The sequence below is a fragment of the Achroia grisella genome, unplaced genomic scaffold (assembly GCF_030625045.1).
Source record: "Achroia grisella isolate CSIRO2021 unplaced genomic scaffold, CSIRO_AGI_Agris_v1 utg900, whole genome shotgun sequence".
Classification (NCBI taxonomy): Eukaryota; Metazoa; Arthropoda; class Insecta; order Lepidoptera; family Pyralidae; genus Achroia; species Achroia grisella.
In genome coordinates, this window is record NW_026713059.1 from 726300 (window position 1) to 746747 (window position 20448).

Below are 20448 nucleotides of genomic sequence, written 5' to 3' on the forward strand. Positions count from 1 at the left end.
TCGAATTGCTATGAATATAATGAAGGTTTCAGCGATATGTATGTATGATATTTTCGGTGTGTATTTGGTGCAACCTCGATAACCGTTGACTTTTTTTTACCCTTAGGAGATAATGGTGGAACTATCTAGAAACAATTGATGTAAGATGTTAAATCTGCCATATGTGCCTATTATTATATGCATTAAAGTTATATAAATAAATACTTTATATGGCACAACATTTGCCAGGTCATCTAGTAATTGAATATAATTCTTTTTTTTATGTTTTAGCCGTATCCGTATCAGTCGATGTATGGACTTTGGTGGCCATATCCCTGGAAAGGTACTTCGCTATCTGCCGTCCGCTCAAGTCAAGGAAATGGCAGACACAGTGCCATGCATACAAGATGATCGCAACTGTATGGATCTTGTCAGTGACGGTCAACTCACCCATATTGATAGTTTCGACTTTACAACCAATGAGAGGGAATGGTAAATATTTTTATTATATAATTATAACCATGACTTGATTGTACTGACTAATCAGTAATATATTTTTTAATCAAAATCTATATATCTATCTTTAAGTTATGCACGCGATTTCACCCACATGAAATTTATAGTCTAGATGTTATTCAGATGTATAAGCTACATTACTGTAAAGTTTTATCAATATCCGTTTAGTAGTTTTTGCGTTAAAGACAAACAAACACCCATTCATACTCACAAACAATCACGTTCATAATATTTATCAGATTTATATATCTGTTATTATACATTTTGTCTATACTTACTTCAATTTCATGTCAAGCATTGAATCGCTTAGTTAGCGGCCAGTTATATATTTTAGAACTCCAATGCGTATCTCAACCGGAATAATCAGCCAATAGGTGACCGATAGATTATAGAAATCTGAAGCCAGCAAGTAAACTATAAGTTTGTAGAAGATAAATTAACTAACGGTCTAACCAACCTCAAATAGGTTGGTTTTAGTTCAATGCTCAAAGGAAACACCGTAGAATAATATGAGAAAATGAATATAATGAATGAAATTTAATTATAATGATTAATGACATTTAATAATAAAATTTAATTTCACTTTAAATAATTATTATTTATGTTTATTAATTCCATCATGCGCCATCCATCACCTGTCTTTTCCCCTCTACCCAAAGGATGATATCGGTTAAGCGATAAGACTGCCTTTTATACCTACATACTATGTATATTGTTTTTTTTAAAGTGTAATAAAGAGTAATAATAAAAAAAAATATAACACTTTAGAATGTTTACCGAATAAATGTTATTTTATTTGTAAATTAAGTTTTTATATTAATTGTATCCTATTTTTTTTCCTTTTAACAGCGTTCAAGTGTCGAGAAGTATGGACGAGCTTAGAACTGGAAAGAGCTTTCAACATCGGTCTGGATGCTGCACTACTGCTGATACCTTTTTTCATTATGTCCTTTGCATATTCCCTTATAGTCACCAAACTATGGAGAGGAATGAGGCATGAAATAGAACACAACTTTAATTGGCAAAAAAATTGTGAGTATATAGTTTAAATAATTAAAAAGTATATTTTATTAATTGTAATATATTTTCATTATATAATATTATACATATAAAAGATTTCATATGTTATTGGCTAACAAGCTGAAGATGGTACCACCTCATGGTAAGTGGTAACTGTCTCTTACGGATTGAGCGAAGAGATTGGATAATCAGCATTGGATTCGATGATTGGATGATCACATGGCAAAGACGATGACATAGTATACATGCGTTGCCATTCTAAAGGACTAAGATGTCATGCCTTTTAGACTATAATTTATATGATAATTATAAGTAACGCAGATAATGACATAGATATACATACAGATACACAGATAGTTGTTAAACTAATTACATGAGTCGCAGCCGTAGGAGTCAAAAAAATACCGAAATTAAAATTATTTAAATATCAATTTATTTTAAAATTACAGTATATTAAAATTACTTATTACTAATTATAATTAAAAAAGAGAGGTGACACTATCGAGGCAAGAATAGAAGTGGCGAGCGGAAGCCCGGTTCGGTTGCACATTTGCGCAACCGCGAAGTCACGTTGCCGGCGCTGGTGCACGTTCAGCTTCCACGTTCATGTTCACGTTCCGCTGCATCACCGTTGGAGCATTGCGTTTGGTTAACACCGAAGTCCATGTAGAATCTAGGTCGCTTTTCATCAGCGATATTAGGGTGTCTATGTATTATAACGAACTTACAACACCTCTCTTTTTTCGGGTATCAAAAAGAATCATTATTAATTAAGTAATGATTAATAAAAGAAGACAGATGCTTTTTATAAATTTTATTGAAGAAGAACGCAGTGACAGGATTTAAAAAAATATATAATTATATGTCCTAACGTCTAGTCGTAAGCAAACAAACAGAATTGTCAAACAGATGATATTCATAATCATAATAACCCAGCATCCGAAAAGTTTCCACAACGCTATCCAGTCCCAAGCTAAGAAGACCTTATTAGGGGTACTAATATAAATACTTTACTATTTTACTTTGTAAATAGATACTGTTGTATAATATACATAGAAAACACCTATAAAAATAATCACTCATAAATGTTTGCATCATGCGAGGAATCGAACCCGCTACCATCGGAAGTAAAGTAAAGGTATCAGAATATACAAAAAGTTAACATTTCTGTACTGTCCATGTGGGAGTTAAGCTCGCTATAATAGGATTTGATTAGCAAATAATTCAATTAGTGTCTGTTAGATTAATTTTAAACTACATACAGCTAACAATAATTTTTAAGGACCTAAATACACATAAATATTACACAAAGGAGGATATTGATGCTTTGTAAGGTTTTGGGTAAGTATGACTGCCTCGATGGTCTAGCGTTTTAGCACACCGTTTTACTTCCGATTATCGCAGGTTCGATTCCTCGCAATGTATTGAACATTTGTATTCATGAGTATGATTGTTTATATCGCTCTAGGTGTTTTCTATGTTTATTATGTATGTATTACAAAAAACAATCTGTGTATTTATACCAGTTGTCTAGTACCCTTAATACAAGTGCTGTTAGGGAGCGGCCGTAGGACTAGGTGGCACTATCCAGAGTTATTTATTTCTTTACTTTTATTATTTATTATTTTTTGGTCCCTTACGAACTAATAATCAAATTCTATTTTTGTATTATATTAATTTGTTGTAGTGATGAATTCACTAGTCGAGTTTTCAATGTAATTAGTACAAATCTACAATAATACTAGCACCACGCGTTGCTGTGGCTAACAGTTTCTTTATATATAAAAATAATTTACAATAAAATAATATTACGACTATAAATTGAGATGTAAGCTATCCTATCTTTCAAGTTGGATCAAATTGCACACAATGTGCAAATCAAATTTGCAATCGGTTCAGTAGTTTATGAGTCCATCGCAGACAAATAACGTGACACATAATTTTTATATATAAAGATTACAAATGCGAAATCAAATCTATGTTTGTTACCTTTTCAGTACGAAATGGACGATTCAATTTTTATACTACGATGGTGGCAACCTAGCATACGGCCCATCTGATGCTAAATAGTTACCATATATATATACCATAACCTATGGACGCCCAAAACACCAGGGGTGTCACGTGCGCGTTGCCGACCCTTATGAAACTTTAATATATCTACTCTTCTTGTAAAACCCCTATTTCGTATTGGAACATCCATTGAATATTATAGAATATATCACAAAGAAGATCTAGCTTATCACTATTCTATAAAGCAGCTTTTTCTGCTTTATAGTGTAGCGCCTCGTTTTATATATATTTAATTACATCAACTCTAGCATCTGTATTCAATATTAACCAATTCTAGTGAATTCGTATTTCGAAGAACGGCAACACATCAGTTTTGATTATCGTCGACAGTTAATTACTGTCATTAAAATGTTAACAGTACGAGACAGTATGACTTTTACAAAATAATATTATATAAACTGCGATTTAAACTAGATATGTATAAATAATTTTCTAATTCTAAATTCATAATTACACGCAATTAACGTAGTTAGGTTAAACTTACATACTTAACTTGTAAAAAGATCAGTTATTAGTGCATTCAATATATATTTGAAAATTTATTGTAAGTTACTTAGGTAGTGCGATTACATAAAAAAAATACCCACACTAACAGAAAAATTATACTCGTAAAATATCGTTCAAATCAAATTAAATCATAAAATCATTTAGTCATGTTAGCGGCTAAAATTTTAGCCGTATATGAATGTCAAGTTTTTCGTAGTAATATTTTTTTTCTCTGTCGTCCAATTACGAATCCGAAAAATTAGAAATCCCGTGCATAAACAACTATTGCCATGTACGTTTTTCAATTAGAGGCACAAAACCGGTAGAGCACTGAGGTAATTAACATTAATCGATTTGTAAAATCATTGTTTCATTGCAGTAACGAGACAAAATAGTCAAAAAAGACAAGATGGAAATAATCACTTAATACCTACAACACCTGTTATACAAAACAATTCCGATGTATGCTGTAAAAATTGGAATTTGAAAAAGGTAAGAGCAACATGTATACTATAACTGTATCTTCCACTAGCTATATCCCGAAATATAGACCATGTACTGGCTAATATAAATCTATGAAAAGCTGCATTCTTTGTATAGGTTTATAAAATCGATAAAATTATAACTAATACGATAAAAATAACATTTCGCTGAACATACTGGAATTCAACGTGACTGGGGGCGAGCCTATTTCTGGGATTATCTTTTGGTGTGATTTCTATTGGCGAAGAGTCAGTAAATATAAATTTATACAAAGCTTTTTATAAGTCGATTAAATTTGAAATCGAGACCTCTTGGATTTAGGATGGGAAATCATTGAGCTACAGTACTCTCAATCTTTTCTATTTACAATATCAGTTAAGATAGAGTAGTTATTGTTATATACACCATAAGCTTTGGGGACGGCGAGTCCAGGGGCAGGCGGACGAGATCACAAATATTCGGCACGGAAGCCTGATCACCGCTACTGGAAGGGTTACGACCTTCTCAATTGGTGATCTGATAACTGAATATTTTTGATCTCACACACGATAACGGTAGCGGAATTAAACAAAATAATATAAATCCATTAAGTAATGATATATAGACTCAAAATATTATGGATCTATTGTGAAAGTCTACATAATAACTGGTACTGACAGTTGCACAGGAAATAAATATATGTGTTACATACATGGTAAAAAAACCATTACACACAATGTTTTTTTTTATTAATTAAATGTATTTTTTATGCATGAATTATTGTAAAAATATATTAGCAATCTGTACAAACTGTGTGCGAAATTTCAAATTTTTTTATTCACGTAGAATAATAAATAGTAATATTATACATATATTGCACGAATCTGGTCATAGTAAACTGGATTATGGTTATACTGCTCTGCTAGATTTCTAAGAATAAGATTTCAACCGCACCGACTGTATTTATGTTAAAATTTCATAAACATTCCTGTTTCCAGATCTGGACTAAGGGAATCATATTCGATTCGTATTTATATGAAATCGATATATGAATATACTATAACATGTAGTTTCTAATTAATAGTTCCGAATAAACTAAAATAGTTATTTACATTCATAAAGTAATCGACGCTCCTGTTTCGTACGGTTGCAATATTGTAGGGATCTCTAAATCCTTTTTAGTATTGTAAAATACATTTTATCGTATTAGGTGTTATTTTGTGGAAGTCCATTTGACTACTTACGGATTTACATTATTTTGTTTAATACAATTAGCATGTGTGAGATCACAAATATTCAGTACGGAAACTGTACTTAGTTTCCGAAACTAACTACCGTTACGACCGTTATATAATGATGATCAAATTCCGACCGTAATCGAGTCAACACCGATATTGCAATATTAGTGATCTCACACATACTAATTGTAGCGGAATTAAACAAAATAATATCAATTCATTAACTATTGTAAAGTACAACCAATATTAATAGTTAACAAAGTTATATGGAGTGAATATTAAGTATATATTTTTTTAGTATAGAGTAATGATATATTCATACACAGCGCCATATAATCCAAAACTGAGTAGAGCTATGGATACTAGACAACTGCTACATTATTTTTTTTGTAAATATATAAATAATATACTCGTACATAGAAAATACCCAAACGAATACAAACAATCATACTCATGAATGCAAAATATGTTTGTACCGTACGAGGGATTGAACCCGCGACCATCGAAAGTAAAGTGCGGACTAAACCGCTAAACCTCCCAGGCCGTAAGTGACTGGGATTTCAAACAAGTTGATGGCTCACATGGTAAATGGTAACCATCACGTTTATACATGAACAACTTCTCGGCAATGTTATCATATGAATCTTGTAGTATCACTGCGTGGTCGTTTTGAAGGACTATCATGCCTCCCTATCTGCCGAATTTCGCTGCTTTATCTTAACCTATAAACGGAAACAAATCTTAGAAAAATGCCTAGTGGCTGAAATGGATTTCTACAAAAGTATCCCTCAAATTGTCTTATATTTGCAAAAATAAGTACAATAATAGGTAACACAGATGCATATGATTATGTCTATAATAAGGTTACAGTAAGTAGTAAATATACAAATAGATATCTTTTTTATATGTATATTCATATATATGGGTATATATACTATTTTGTTCCTTTCTTCTAGGCTCTTTTTTAAATGTTTATATCGACCTAACATTTATGATACCATGTCGTTAAAACAATTGTTACATTTTGTTTGAATGTGCAAGGGAAAATGTATTTTCCATTATGTTACCATCTTCATGCCAGTTTACTTTATAACTAGTTTATGGAGAATACATTTTCTCTTATCTTACCATCTTCATGTCAGTTTATTTTATAACTAGTTTTTTAAATTGTTATATATACCTAACACTTATCCAAGTATATAATACTATGTTTTTTAAAGGTATATGCTATTATATCTCCATCTTCATATTAGATCCCTTAAGTGATATTTTCTGTTTTAAGCACAATAATTACATATATATTTTTTACATATTTGACAGATTTCAGAAAAGTGAAAGCTCTCGAATTAAATGCCCCTAGTCTTAAATTCATGCAAATAAAGAGATAAATAAAAAAAACTTGTAAGTGTAGTAGTAGGTAGATAGTGGATAGAAAACCAGCGGTTACATTAAGTTTTAGATACCATGGCGTGTCATCCTGCCATCACCTTTGGTAGAATATAAAAGATAGACCAATCATTTTCAGGATTTCCGATTGACTTCACACTTTCTAGTACAGACATTTGAACACGTTCGTTTCAACGTTTCACACATGTTTCGAGTATTTTATTCGATAAAATCGATATCGAATACTTTTAACGAGAGACGTGAATATTGACAATACCGCTGCTTCATTTGTGTGTTTAAAAAATCGTGAATTTTCAGACTTCTATATACAGACTTCTCTATATAAAATTTTCTTGTCACAATGTTAGTTAACTTACTCCTCCGAAACAGCTTGACCTATTTTCATGAAATTTTATATGCATATTCAGTAGGTCTGAGAATCGGCTACTATCTATTTTTCATAAACCAGAATGATAAGGGTTGTCCAACCCTAACATTTTTTTTGGACCATATTATTTATTTTTATCTTTTATGGCATTAAAAAATACATACAACCTTAAATTTTCACCCTTCTATCACCAACCTCTATTTTTTAATAGCGATTTTAATTTATATGCCAAAACAACGTTTGCATGGTAGTAATTTATTATGTATATCTATTTATGTTAATCAGCTAGTAATTTATCATATAGACCGAAGAATAGCTCTGACTACCACTGATATATCAGTAGGTAGTCAGAGCTATTCTTAATTGTCGACGTCATGACAAAAGCAATACTTGATATGGCTACATTTCACAAGGCATGTTTGAATTCAGTAGCAGGGTCGAGCAGCTGCATTTCTGATTATTTTGTTAGCTTATTATGGGTGTTTTCTTCACCGAAGAGTCGGTCAAAAATATAAATTTATATACAATTCTATTTTTGAGAATTAGTGGAGGTGTATACCAATAGGCCTTGTTCTCGTACCTTTATATAACTATATACATATTTACTCTTTTACGTGTGAAGTAATTTGATACATTTTAAATATCTAGCTGTTATTTTTTAGTCTAGTTGAGAATTGAGTCGAGTATAGATAGTACTATATACATGATATATATATGTACTATGAGTTTTACTCGGTTGAAAGTTATATTAATTGAAAGGTTATCTGGAGAAGAATTTAGTAACATTGATGGATAGGATTACAGAAACATCTATAAAATATTCTGTTAAGATTCTGTCAGAGAACCATACAGCGGAAACCAATCAGCTTTAAAAATATTAACTTTACGGAGTTTGGTTGATCTATATCGGACCGCAGTTATAGTTATGTGTGTTTCTGCCGGCCGGCCACCGTTTGTGTACATTACAATCAGTCGCCAAAATACAACCGTGAAGACACAACGTCGTTTCATTTAAATTTAAGTACAAAATTTCCACTTCTCTCAAAGCAAACAGAAAGCAGCTTTAACACAATCAACATATGGTCGAAAACGAGCCGGATTGCAATTGCATTGTTTACCTGCGTTGAGAACAAAAGACCCACTGTAACTCGGGTCTCAAGACAAAAAAAGTTCGAGAAACATCTAATTTTTGTGAGTTATAATGAATAATAGAATTTCAACGTTTTAAAACTTGAACATTATAAGCATATTCAAGCTGTTTATTGCTGTTGGGAGTGAGCAGCAATACAAAGTGGATTTTAGAAGACACTTCAAGTGTTTACGAAATGTCGTTTTAAACAAGATGTCCGTTGTTGAACAATACATGACAGTAATAGAAGACACAGCAAGCTTATTACAAAGAGCACAAATCAATTTAAAGAAGTGTCCAAAGCAACGATTTACACAAGGTTACATAGAAACTAGATTAAAATGCATAGAAGAATATTGGAATACTTTCAAAGAAACTAATCAAAATCTATGCAAATCTACACCTCAAGATAAACGTGCCGACTTACCTTACTTTGTCAATGAAGATTATTTTATTATAGAAGACCTGTATTTGTGTTTAGAAGCGGACCTGAAAGATATGTTACGTGGTATGCAGACTCGAAGCAAAGAGCAACAATCGACTTCATATAGCAATGTAGACGTTGAAGAAAGGACTTCACAAGTGAAATTACCCAGAATTGAAATCCCCGTATTCCAAGGGAAATATGAGGACTGGGCTACATATCATGATTTGTTCACATCATTGGTGCATAATAACACATCACTTAGTAACGTGCAAAAGTTACATTATCTGAAGACCAGTACTGCTGGGGAAGCAACTTACCTGTTGAAACACATACAAGTTACAGATAACAATTACAATCAAGCATGGGATATTCTCAAAAACAGGTATGGAAACAGGCGTATGATACTTGCCTCCATTTTAAAGCGATTGTTTGGCCAGAAAAAGATATCTACACAGTCAGCCTACAATATAAGACCATTACTAGATACCACTTCAGAATGTATTAATAATTTACATAATTTATCTATACCTACGGACTCTTGGGATCCAGTAATTATATATTTGGTGGTACAAAAATTGGACTTGGAGTCACATAAGGAGTGGGAAGAGTATGCATACAAAGAAAACTCAGAAGATTTACCTTCGTGGACGGAGCTGAAGAAGTTTCTGGAATCTAAATTTCGTACATTGGAGCTTGTTAATCCCTATACATCGTCATCAATAAAAGAAAGGCCAGTAGCTACTAAGGAACGAACTTTTCATGCTACAACTACTGAAAAAACGTGTTTCATCGTGAGAATCATACACTGTGTCATTGTAAAGAATTTTCAAAAATGGACCCTCAACAAAGAAGTCACTACGTGAAAACCAATAATTTATGTTATAATTGTTTATTGCCCGGACATACAGTATTTAAATATCGAATAGCCATGACATATCGCATATGTCATAGGCGCCATCATTCTCTACTGCATGAAGATAAGAATAACAACGCTAACACGTCGGGTCACCTGGAGAAGTCATTACAACCTAACGTGTCAGCGCATTTTAGACTAGAGGAGCGAGATTACAATACAGTGATTGCGTTGAATTATAGCAGTAATTGCGAGAAGGAGACAGCCTTTTTAGCAACCGCAATGGTGACAGTGAAGAATAAAAAAGGACACGCTGTTGTATTAAGGGCATTAATTGATCAAGGGTCTGAACAGAGTTTTATAAGTGAAAAGGCGGCTCAATTATTACAATTAGAGAGAACACCAATTAAGGCAACTGTGGTTGGAATGGGATCTATGAAGTCACAATTAAAGCAAGTGGTGCAGGTTCAGGTTTCATCTAAATGGGACAACAATAGCAGTCATCATATATCAGCATATGTGATGTCAAAACAACTGACCACCAAAATACCACAGAGGATTGTCACTGGACATAAGTGGCAACATGTACAAGGACTTATCTTAGCCGATCCAACATACTACAAACCTGGGGTAATTGATTTGCTTCTGGGTGTCAAGGTTTATTCAAGAATAATAGAAAATCAATTAATCAAAGGGCCATCAGGGACTCCAACTGCACAAAAAACATCCCTGGGCTGGATCCTATTTGGAGAAATAAATACAGCATCGAGCAATGAACCGCTCGTTGTAATGCATGCTCAAGTAGATGTAGAAAAAACATTAAAAACATTTAGGGATATAGATTTAGAGCCGGAAAGAAATTACACTATAGAAGAAAAATTACCATTTAAAAAAGAAAACATAAAAATTCGGAATGGAAACACAGAAAATACAGTAAGAGAACTTAACAAAAATCCAAAATTCAAAGAGAAATGTACAATATTTATGGAACAAGCACCTCAAAATGAGATTAATATTAAAAAATGTACAGGATGTTCTTATTTACCAAAGCATATGAAGACAATCGGAGTATCCTGTAGAGAAAAAAAGCAAAGCGTAAAATATAAAAACTGTAGAAAAGAAGTCATACAAACAAATTAGAAGATAAAAGAAATTAAAACTGCACTAAACAAATACATTTGATAAATATTGAGAAATTAACCGAAGAAGTAGACTACTACTAAAGAATACAGAAGAAGTGAAAAGGAAGAGTAGATTAAAATCACTAAACCCATACCTAGACAAGCATGATATTCCCAGGGTGGGCGGAAAGTTAAAAAAATGCAGAAATAAGTCATGATCAAACATTGTACAGTGTAGTTTTAAGTTACATTTGTAAAAAGGACTTACAGTCCTTTTGGTGGGCGGTATGGTTGGTCTATATCGGACCGCAGTTATAGTTATGTGTGTTTCTGCCGGCCGGCCACCGTTTGTGTACATTACAATCAGTCGCCAAAATACAACCATGAAGACACAACGTCGTTTCATTTAAATTTAAATACAAAATTTCCACTTCTCCCAAAGCAAACAGAAAGCAGCTTTAACACAATCAACAGAGTTACTAATTTGCTACATAAGTTAGAAATTCACTTTAAAATGTGATTACTCACATTCACATTTACTGTAACTGTTTGTAGTAGTTTAAAAATGTAGTTAAATAAATTTATTTTCTACTTTTATATAATCAGTATTAAAGAAGTAAAGAAGAAGGATTTGTTTGATCATTCAATAAAATCTTTGTAGATACACTTGCGCATAACTAAAAACATTGCTCCAAATTTTGCTTACAGTTCTCGATTGGATATTTTGTGAAATACAGGAATATTCAACGTTTTATTAGGTTATTAAATCAAATTAAAAGTCCTTCCCTGATTACTTTTGCTCTCTAAATTGACTTTTTAAATATTCGTTTTGAAGCAAAACTGTTTATGTTTTAAATATTACAAGTATAAGAAATGCTTTCTACATATATAAGTAACAATACATTGTTTGCTTAATTTCGATTGTACATGTATATATAGTTGTTGGAAGTCCAACATATTCCCCATTTGATTACGTGCTCAGTTGATCAGCGTTACGTGCGCGTTGCTGACTCTTGAGAAACTTTAACATTACCAAGCAATACCGTTCTTGAAAAACCCCATGGTGTAGTCTCTAGAAAAAAACCTTGGCAGGCAGTTCATTCCACAAATTAAATCTGCGTGGAAAAACATTTCGCCAAAGCCGTTGTCCGTGACTTGACATGGTTTTCAAGAGTGTTAGGCTAAATTCTCTGTCGACGATGGGCATTGTATCTATGGTTATTTGAGCACTTTTTCTAATAGTAATTTTGTTTGAAGCTGAAGCGTTCATGAAGTTAATAAAATTATTGAAGTACATCCGTTGAAACAGGTACATATTATCTCTTAGAGTTAAGTTTTTACTTGTAACTGGAATATTTTTTTTATAACTTCTAAGTTTTATATTACTTTTCAAATCGCGTTACGATATTATCAATTAACTTTCAATTTGTTTTAATCTTTCGAATGATATTTAATTACTATTTTTTTAACGGTTAATGGAAGAGTATTTTATCTACAGTGCCTGTAACTGTGCAATTATTTTTAAAATAATTCTATAAAATACAATAATAATATAATATTGCAGGTACTTTTATTTATTGCCTAGTTAGCGATCTAGAGTTTTTTGAGGTTTACAAAGGTTAACAATATTTATTGCTTGAAATTTGATCAAATTTTTTATAAGATATGAAAAATATTTGTATATATACGGAGGCCATTGAGCTCCATGTTTCTTAAAAAATTATACACGGGATTTTTCTTAGATTTTAAATAAAGAATTTGTCTACACTTCATAATAATAATAATTATCCCAGAATAATTCACACAGCGCCATCTAGACCCAGGTTAAGCTAGCTAAAGCTATCTTATGGGTACTAGATAACTGATTATTGACTATTATTAAACATAGATAATTTTTTAATTGACCGATACAAACAATCATACTCATGAATACAAAGGTTTGTGCCGTGCGAGAAATCGAACCCGCGACCATCGGACGTAAAGCGGTGTGTTAGACCACCGAGGTCGTCATTCATAGTTTTAATTAGCCTTTAAGAGTAAATACTAAATGAGCAATTAAAAATGTGAAATTATTCTTAGATGTTATTCTATTTATCTTATTCTTAGTTATTATATCTTCTCGGTAAGGCTGGAACATTCATTAATTACAATTCTAGCATTAGAAATTGAAAATCGAATATTGATACTGATTTTTGCTTACAGGAAAACGAAGGTGTCTCGGAGGAATCAAAATCTACACAATCCTATTGTATGCATACTGTGGATATGGAATTCAGACACGTTGTTAGGTCAACACATATTGATAAAAGTATAGAAGCTAAAAGAAAAGTAAGTGAATGTATCCTCGATTGAATAGAATGTACCATATCCGGTTGACCTCTACGTGGCTCCCCCTGGAAAACATCGTGACAAATTCATGGTGAATTTACCACGGTGGGCTAACTGACCTCATGCTCATTCTATCACCCTCTACTAGTGCCCCACCAGCGGAAACCGTAAGCGCAGACGGGTGCAGCATTTCATTATTATCCATAAGAACTCTAAACGAAAGGATTGTTTGTTTTGTAATTAGTAGTAGTAGTAAAATTAGTAGTAGTAGTCCCCAACTAATGACCGCTGATATTTTACCGTGTCAGATCGACCTCCACGCGGTTTCGTCTGTAAACCATAATGGTTAATCCGTATTATGTCACTATGACTGATCTCTGACTCATATTATCATCCTTCACTGGTGCCCGTGTCAGCGTACACAATTAGTGCAAGTGTGTTCAGCATTCCATTATGATCCATTAAAAAAACTCGCACTTTACAGGCTTCACAAATATGTTGATAGATATTCTTGTTAATTTTGCACTTTACTCTGAACCTTTTTAATTATTAAAGCATAATTTTCAGGTAATACGAATGCTGTTCGTTATAATAATGGAGTTTTTCGTCTGTTGGACACCACTCCATGTTATAAATACTGTAAGTTAATCAAATTAAAACTTAATTTACTTATATAAATACTGAATTATATTAAATTAAATATATTGTTTGATTTATTTTGTATATTCTATTATACAATTGATTTGCTGAAATTGAATTCAATTCGACTATATATAATAAATAATTATATTTATAAAATTTTCGTGTTACGTCTGTAAAATTTTGTTTATATTATTTATTTCTTACATTTATAAGTGTTGTAGTAGTATATATTATAATCTCTAATTTTTTAAACACTGTCATTTATATATGAAATATTACTAGCTGTGCCCGCGATTTCATCCGCGTGAAATTTATAGTCTATGTGTTAGTCTGATGTATAAGCTATATTATTGTAAAGTTTCATCAAAATCCGTTCAGTAGTTTTTGTGTGAAAGAGTAACAAACATCTATCCATACTCACAAACTTTCGCGTTTATAATATTAAAATAAGATTTTAGATATTTCATATATGAAGGACAAAAAATAAAATTTCTAAAATAAAATAATAGACATTCCATTCAATACTAAAATTTACTTTTTCCTGACCAGATTTACCTGTTCTACCCAGACGAATTGTACCAATACATTGGGTCCAAAGGGGTGGTGTGCCTCCAACTATTGGCGTACTGCGCATCATGTTGCAATCCCATAACTTATTGCTTCATGAATAGAAAGTTCCGACAGGCCTTTATAACTTTAATCAAGAATTGCAGGTTGTTCAGGTAAGTTACTTTAACAATATACCATTAGCTATTATATATTAACTAGCTCTGCCTGCGGTTTCACCCGCATGAAACTTTAAGCCTACTAGCTGAGCCCGAGACTTCGTCGATGATCTTGACCAAATAAAAAAAAATATTCAATAATTTAACCCAAAAAATCCAAAGAAAAAAGTTTCATCTAAATTCAAAAATTACGACTTTCCAAACAAACTTTCATCCCCTAGTTTATACTACTCCCTTAAAGTAACATTTTTACGAACTTTGAATGTCATGTTTACTTATATTTAATCAACAGCCTTGAAAATAAGTTTCAAGGCTCTAGATTTAATAATGTCGATACTTCCATACAACGCTTCATCTCCCTTTTCAACACCTTACAAACCTTTTGTTCGCAATAAAAAGTAGCCTATATCCTTTCTCAGAGTCTAGACTATCTGTATACCAAATTAAATTTAAATCCGTTAAGTAAAACTTGAAAGCGAGACAGAAAGACAGACAGAGTTATTCTGCTATATAAGCTACATTACTGTAAAGTTTCATCAAGCTCCGTTCGACAGTGTTTGCGTGAAAGAGTAACAAACATCCATCCATTCATCTATCCATCCATAGTTTCAAACTTTCCCATTTATAATACTAAGAAGATTATCTGTTAACAATTTACTTGAGCTCTTTTCAACGTGACGGTTGACTGATAGAGAATGCTATCAGGTATAAAATCCGCCATGTATACATTTTTTTATGTATTAATACATTTTTACATAGATATACTTTATTCATATAATATTATATTTTAATATGTCATTAACATTCCTCATAGGTATATTTTAGACCTACAATAAGAATCACTTCGTGAACACTTCGTCAACAATCGTTCGTTATTATCCATATTTAAAACATGAGTATTCTTTTTATATATTGTTTTATTACATCACTTTTGTCACTGCGTTCTGGTGTATTATACGTCCACAAGCATTTCACTTTTTTGCCATTTATTATTATTTATATTAAACTGTTTGCTCATATATTTTAGATAGAAAACTACAACGGAGATTACTTTGTATTTATATTTAGATCATGAGAAAAATATATTTAATTTTGAAATTATTCATTAAAATATTGGGCAGTTAGATGCTACCTTTGCTTGTATTTTAAATAAAAATGCTATATGTCTTAAAATGATTTCGCTATTGAGTTAATAAAAAATATACAAAAATAATGACTGGACGGTGTGACGATTTCAAACGCACTGCCGTAGTTGGGTGCAGTAGGCACGCTGGATGTATTTGTGTGAACATCAATACGAAGCGTTAACATGTTTCCGCCCCAGGAACGTTAGGGTTCTTGCTCATCAGTACACAAAGAAGAAGAAACATCTTGGGTTCTGCCCGTTGGCACTGGGTGTGGTAGTATTGGTAGCGGACACAGTCTGTTGAATGCTCGTCGAAGAGTTCCTGTAGCAGTACGTACAACAGCAACACGGGTGACGCCATCTGAGCCAGGATAAAGAGTGGTCACTCGTCCGAGTAACCAGCGACTTGGTGGCAAACGGTCATCTTTGATTAGTACCATTTCGCCTATACTCAGTCGTCCGTTAGCACGCTTCCACTTGTGTCTGGTCTGCAGTTCTGAAATATATTCTTTATAAAATCTATTCCAAAAATGAGCCTTCAGCTCTTGTATTCTCACATAACGTGAAAGTGTGCATATCTTAGCAGGGTCAGTTATCGAGACCTGTGGAGAAGGCAACAGAGTGAGTGTACGTCCGATAAGAAAGTGAGAAGGAGTGATGGCTTCGAGATCGGAGGGATCTGAGGAGATAGGAGTGAGAGGCCTAGAGTTTAAGATAGCTTCAATCTGTATTAATAATGTATTAATTTCTTCATATGACAAATGTGCAAAGGAAACTATTCTCTTTAAATGGTATTTTACGGCCTTAACTGTACTTTCAACTAACCCATTGAAGTGGGGACTGTATGCTGGGGAAAATTTGAAATTTATCATAGAATTTGCAAAGTGAGAACTAATATAATTAGAATTATGTTTTAGAAATTTATTTAGTTCATTACATGCACCTACGAAACACGTTCCGTTATCTGAAAATATATTGACGGGTTTGCCCCTGCGACCGATGAAACGGTTCAGTGCAGCAATAAATGCATCTTTAGATAGATCGGTTACTAGTACTCTGTGCACCGCTTTGACTGCCAAGCATACAAATATACATATGTATGATTTAACTAATTTACATCCTCTACCCTTTCGATTCACTATCAGGACTGGACCGGCATAGTCAACTATTGTGTTAATGAATGGATAGTCTGCATGTAAGCGTTGTTCAGGCAAATTCCCCATTATAGGTTGTATGCTACGACCTGAAAACCTACAACATGTAATACAATTGTGTACTATTTTTCTAGATAGATTACGTGCGCCTATCGTCCAATATTTATGACGTGTGCTTGCTGTGAGTAACTGTGGACCGGCATGAATTAAGGTTTTATGATAGTGACGGAATATTAGGTGAGTGATGTGATGTGATGCATGTAGCATGATAGGATGTTTGGTGTCATAACTATAGTATGAGTTTAATAGTCTGCCTCCCACGCGAATCAAACCATCTGTGTGTAAAAAAGGATTTAAATGTAATAATTTATTTTTACTTGGTAATGGTTTATTTTTGTTTAAGATATCGTATTCAAATTTAAATGACTCATATTGTGCAATTTTACACAACACATTATGAGCGTTTCTAAGTTCATGTATTTGTAAATAACCTATTTGTTTTGTATGAGTATGTTTGCAATTATGAATGAATCTTAAAATGTATGCTGTAACACGTTGTAATTTACAGAAATCAGAAAATCGTTGTATAAAGGAAGAAAACTGTGATAATGATGTATTGACATGACATTGAATCTTAGTTTCAGGTAAGTCGTGTTCATGTATTTGTGTAGGCTGTGTTGGCCATGTGGACTCGTCATTACGTAAGAATGAGGGCCCGGACCACCACAGATCGCAACGTTGCAGTTGTACAGCATCTAAACCACGTGACCCTATGTCAGCTGGGTTTAAATTTGTGGGGATGTAATGCCAATTGCACGGGTTTGAAATTTCTGTTATTTCGCTTACTCGGTTATTAACGAATGGTTTAAACAATTGATTTTTATCGGATTTTAACCAGCTCAAAACAATTGTAGAATCACACCAATATATACAACTAGATATATGTAACCGAAGAGATAATTTAACCTTCTCTGCAAGCCTTGCAGAGAGAAGCGCACCGCACAACTCTAAGCGGGGTGTAGTCATCGGTTTTAAGGGTGAAACTCTGCTTTTTGCTGTCAACAAATGAACAGAAATTACTTTATTTTGAGTTATGGATCTGACATAAATACATGCGCTATAGGCATGTAAAGATGCGTCACTGAATGCATGTATTTCTATTGTTTTTGGATTATGGCAGATAACGTGTCTAGGAATTTTAATATTGCTTATATGGAACAAGGTATTTATGATTACTAGCCAATTTGATTTGATTTTATCAGGTATATCTTCATCCCATGATAATTTTGATGCCCATAATTTCTGTAAAATTATTTTAGCTTCTAACACACAAGGATTTATTAAACCTAATGGGTCGAAGATTTGTGAAATTAGGGACAGAACAGTACGTTTTGTAATCTGTTTAGGTTGTGTTATATTGAATGAAAACATAAGCACATCATCCTTGCAACCCCAAAGTAATCCTAAAGTTTTAGAGGATTCATTTTTAGTTATATTAAGTAATGAGTCATTGCCGGTTTCACCGACGATTTGATTAATGATTAATGGATTATTGGAATTCCATTTTCGTAGGTGAAACTGACTTTTTTCTAACTGTTGTTTTACACCCTTACAGTTGGTTACGAGTTGTGTTTCCGAGTCTGCACCTGTGATCATGTCATCGACATAAAAGTCGTGATTAATGACACCAGCTACAGACTTGTCTGAACATTCGTTCGCTAATTGTTTAATGCATCTCGTAGCCAGGTAAGGTGCAGAAGCTGTACCGTATGTTACCGTATTGAGTTTATATTGTTTTAACTCATCTGTTGGCTCAAAACGCCACAGTATTTGTTGCAATGTACGTTGACTTTCAGTGACATTAATCATACGGTACATCTTCTCGACATCCGCAGTGACAACGTATTTATGTTGGCGAAATCTAATTAATATGCTTATGAGATCATCTTGTACCGTTGGGCCAACTAACTGAATGTCATTAAAGGATAAGCCAGAGGTCGTCACTGCAGACGCGTTGAAAACTACACGTAACTTAGTAGTAAGGCTTGTGTCGCGCATTACCCCATGATGTGGTAATATGTACGCGTTTGTATCTTTGTGTGAATGTGTATTTTCGGTCATGTGTCCTAATTCAATGTATTCCTTCATGAATTCTGTATATAAAGATTTGAATATTGAATCTCGTTGAAATCTGCGTTCTAAAGACAGAAATCGTGATAAAGCGAGATTGTATGAATTACCTAATGAATTTTGTGTTGCTTTTAATGGAATGTTTACAATAAAACGACCGTCCTTTTGACGTGAAGTCGTTTCCATAAAGATTTGTTCACACAATTGCTCTTCCTTAGACAATGAAGTGTGAGTCTGTATAGTTTCAAGTTCAAAGAACTTGGTAAGTTTTTGTTGTAAGTGTTCATCATCGATAGTGTTATTAAAATGACAGTGGACTGTATTCTGCGATTGTTGATTAGATGAATGTATAGTGCCAGATACTAACCAACCCAGTTTAGTTTCTCTGAGTGTTGGTTTGTTTCTGCCTAATGTAATGCTTCTAGAACATAAGACGTTCCAGAAAACATCCGCTCCCAGCAGCATGTCTATCTGAGAGGGGGTGTAAAAGGTGGGATCAGCTAATGTAATGTCTGATGGTATGTGTAATGATGTGTAATCAATTTGTGTAAGTGGTAAGTGTTGTGTAATGCGTGGCACAACAAAACAATTAATGTTACTTGTATATGTATTTATGCGTGATAATATAAAGACGTTACAACGTTTAAGAATATAAGATGATTGTAAATTCAACCCTTCAACTAATGTTGATGTCGAATAGGTTGATAACGCGAGTTTAGAGATTAAGTTTTGTGTTATAAAGCTTGACGTGCTACCGTTATCTAGTAAGGCACGTACTTTATATTTGTGACCGTTTCTATCTACAACTTCAATTACGACTGTGGATAATAGAACAATATTTTGAGTGTTGTTCACAGAAGAAAGAACAATGTTGTTGTTCTGTGTGCATAAAGATTCTGACTGTGTGTCAACTGCTTGTGCCTCTTGGTGTGAAGTAGCCAAGACGACACTGCTATTTGTTGTAGACGGAATGTTTGATGACTGATGCATGTGTGATGATTGATTGAGATGTAGTAATGTGTTATGTGGTTTAGAACAAATTCTGCAAGGACCTAGCCTACATATGTTTTCGTTATGTCCGTGACGCAAACAATTAATGCATAATTTTAATGATTTTACCTTTTGTATTCTCATCTCGACTGATAATGATTTAAACTTTGTACATTGATATATAGCATGGCTCTGTTTGCATAATGGACATACATATGAATGAGTGGGAGGTGAGTGTGAGTTCGCTATGAAAGATTTTTGACGTGTATATGTAG

The 20448-nt window shown here is 33.1% G+C and overlaps 1 protein-coding gene across 1 annotated transcript in view; it reads left to right on the forward strand.

The window, feature by feature from the left end:
* Positions 1-20448, forward strand: part of LOC131853168 (cholecystokinin receptor-like) — a 45541-nt gene that overhangs the window by 12068 nt on the left and 13025 nt on the right. The window contains exons 3-8 of the mRNA XM_059203992.1: positions 271-471; positions 1345-1527; positions 4454-4566; positions 13281-13406; positions 13974-14045; positions 14598-14770. Of these exons, the coding sequence (XP_059059975.1) occupies positions 271-471; positions 1345-1527; positions 4454-4566; positions 13281-13406; positions 13974-14045; positions 14598-14770 (868 nt within the window). The remainder of the gene's footprint in view (positions 1-270; positions 472-1344; positions 1528-4453; positions 4567-13280; positions 13407-13973; positions 14046-14597; positions 14771-20448) is intronic.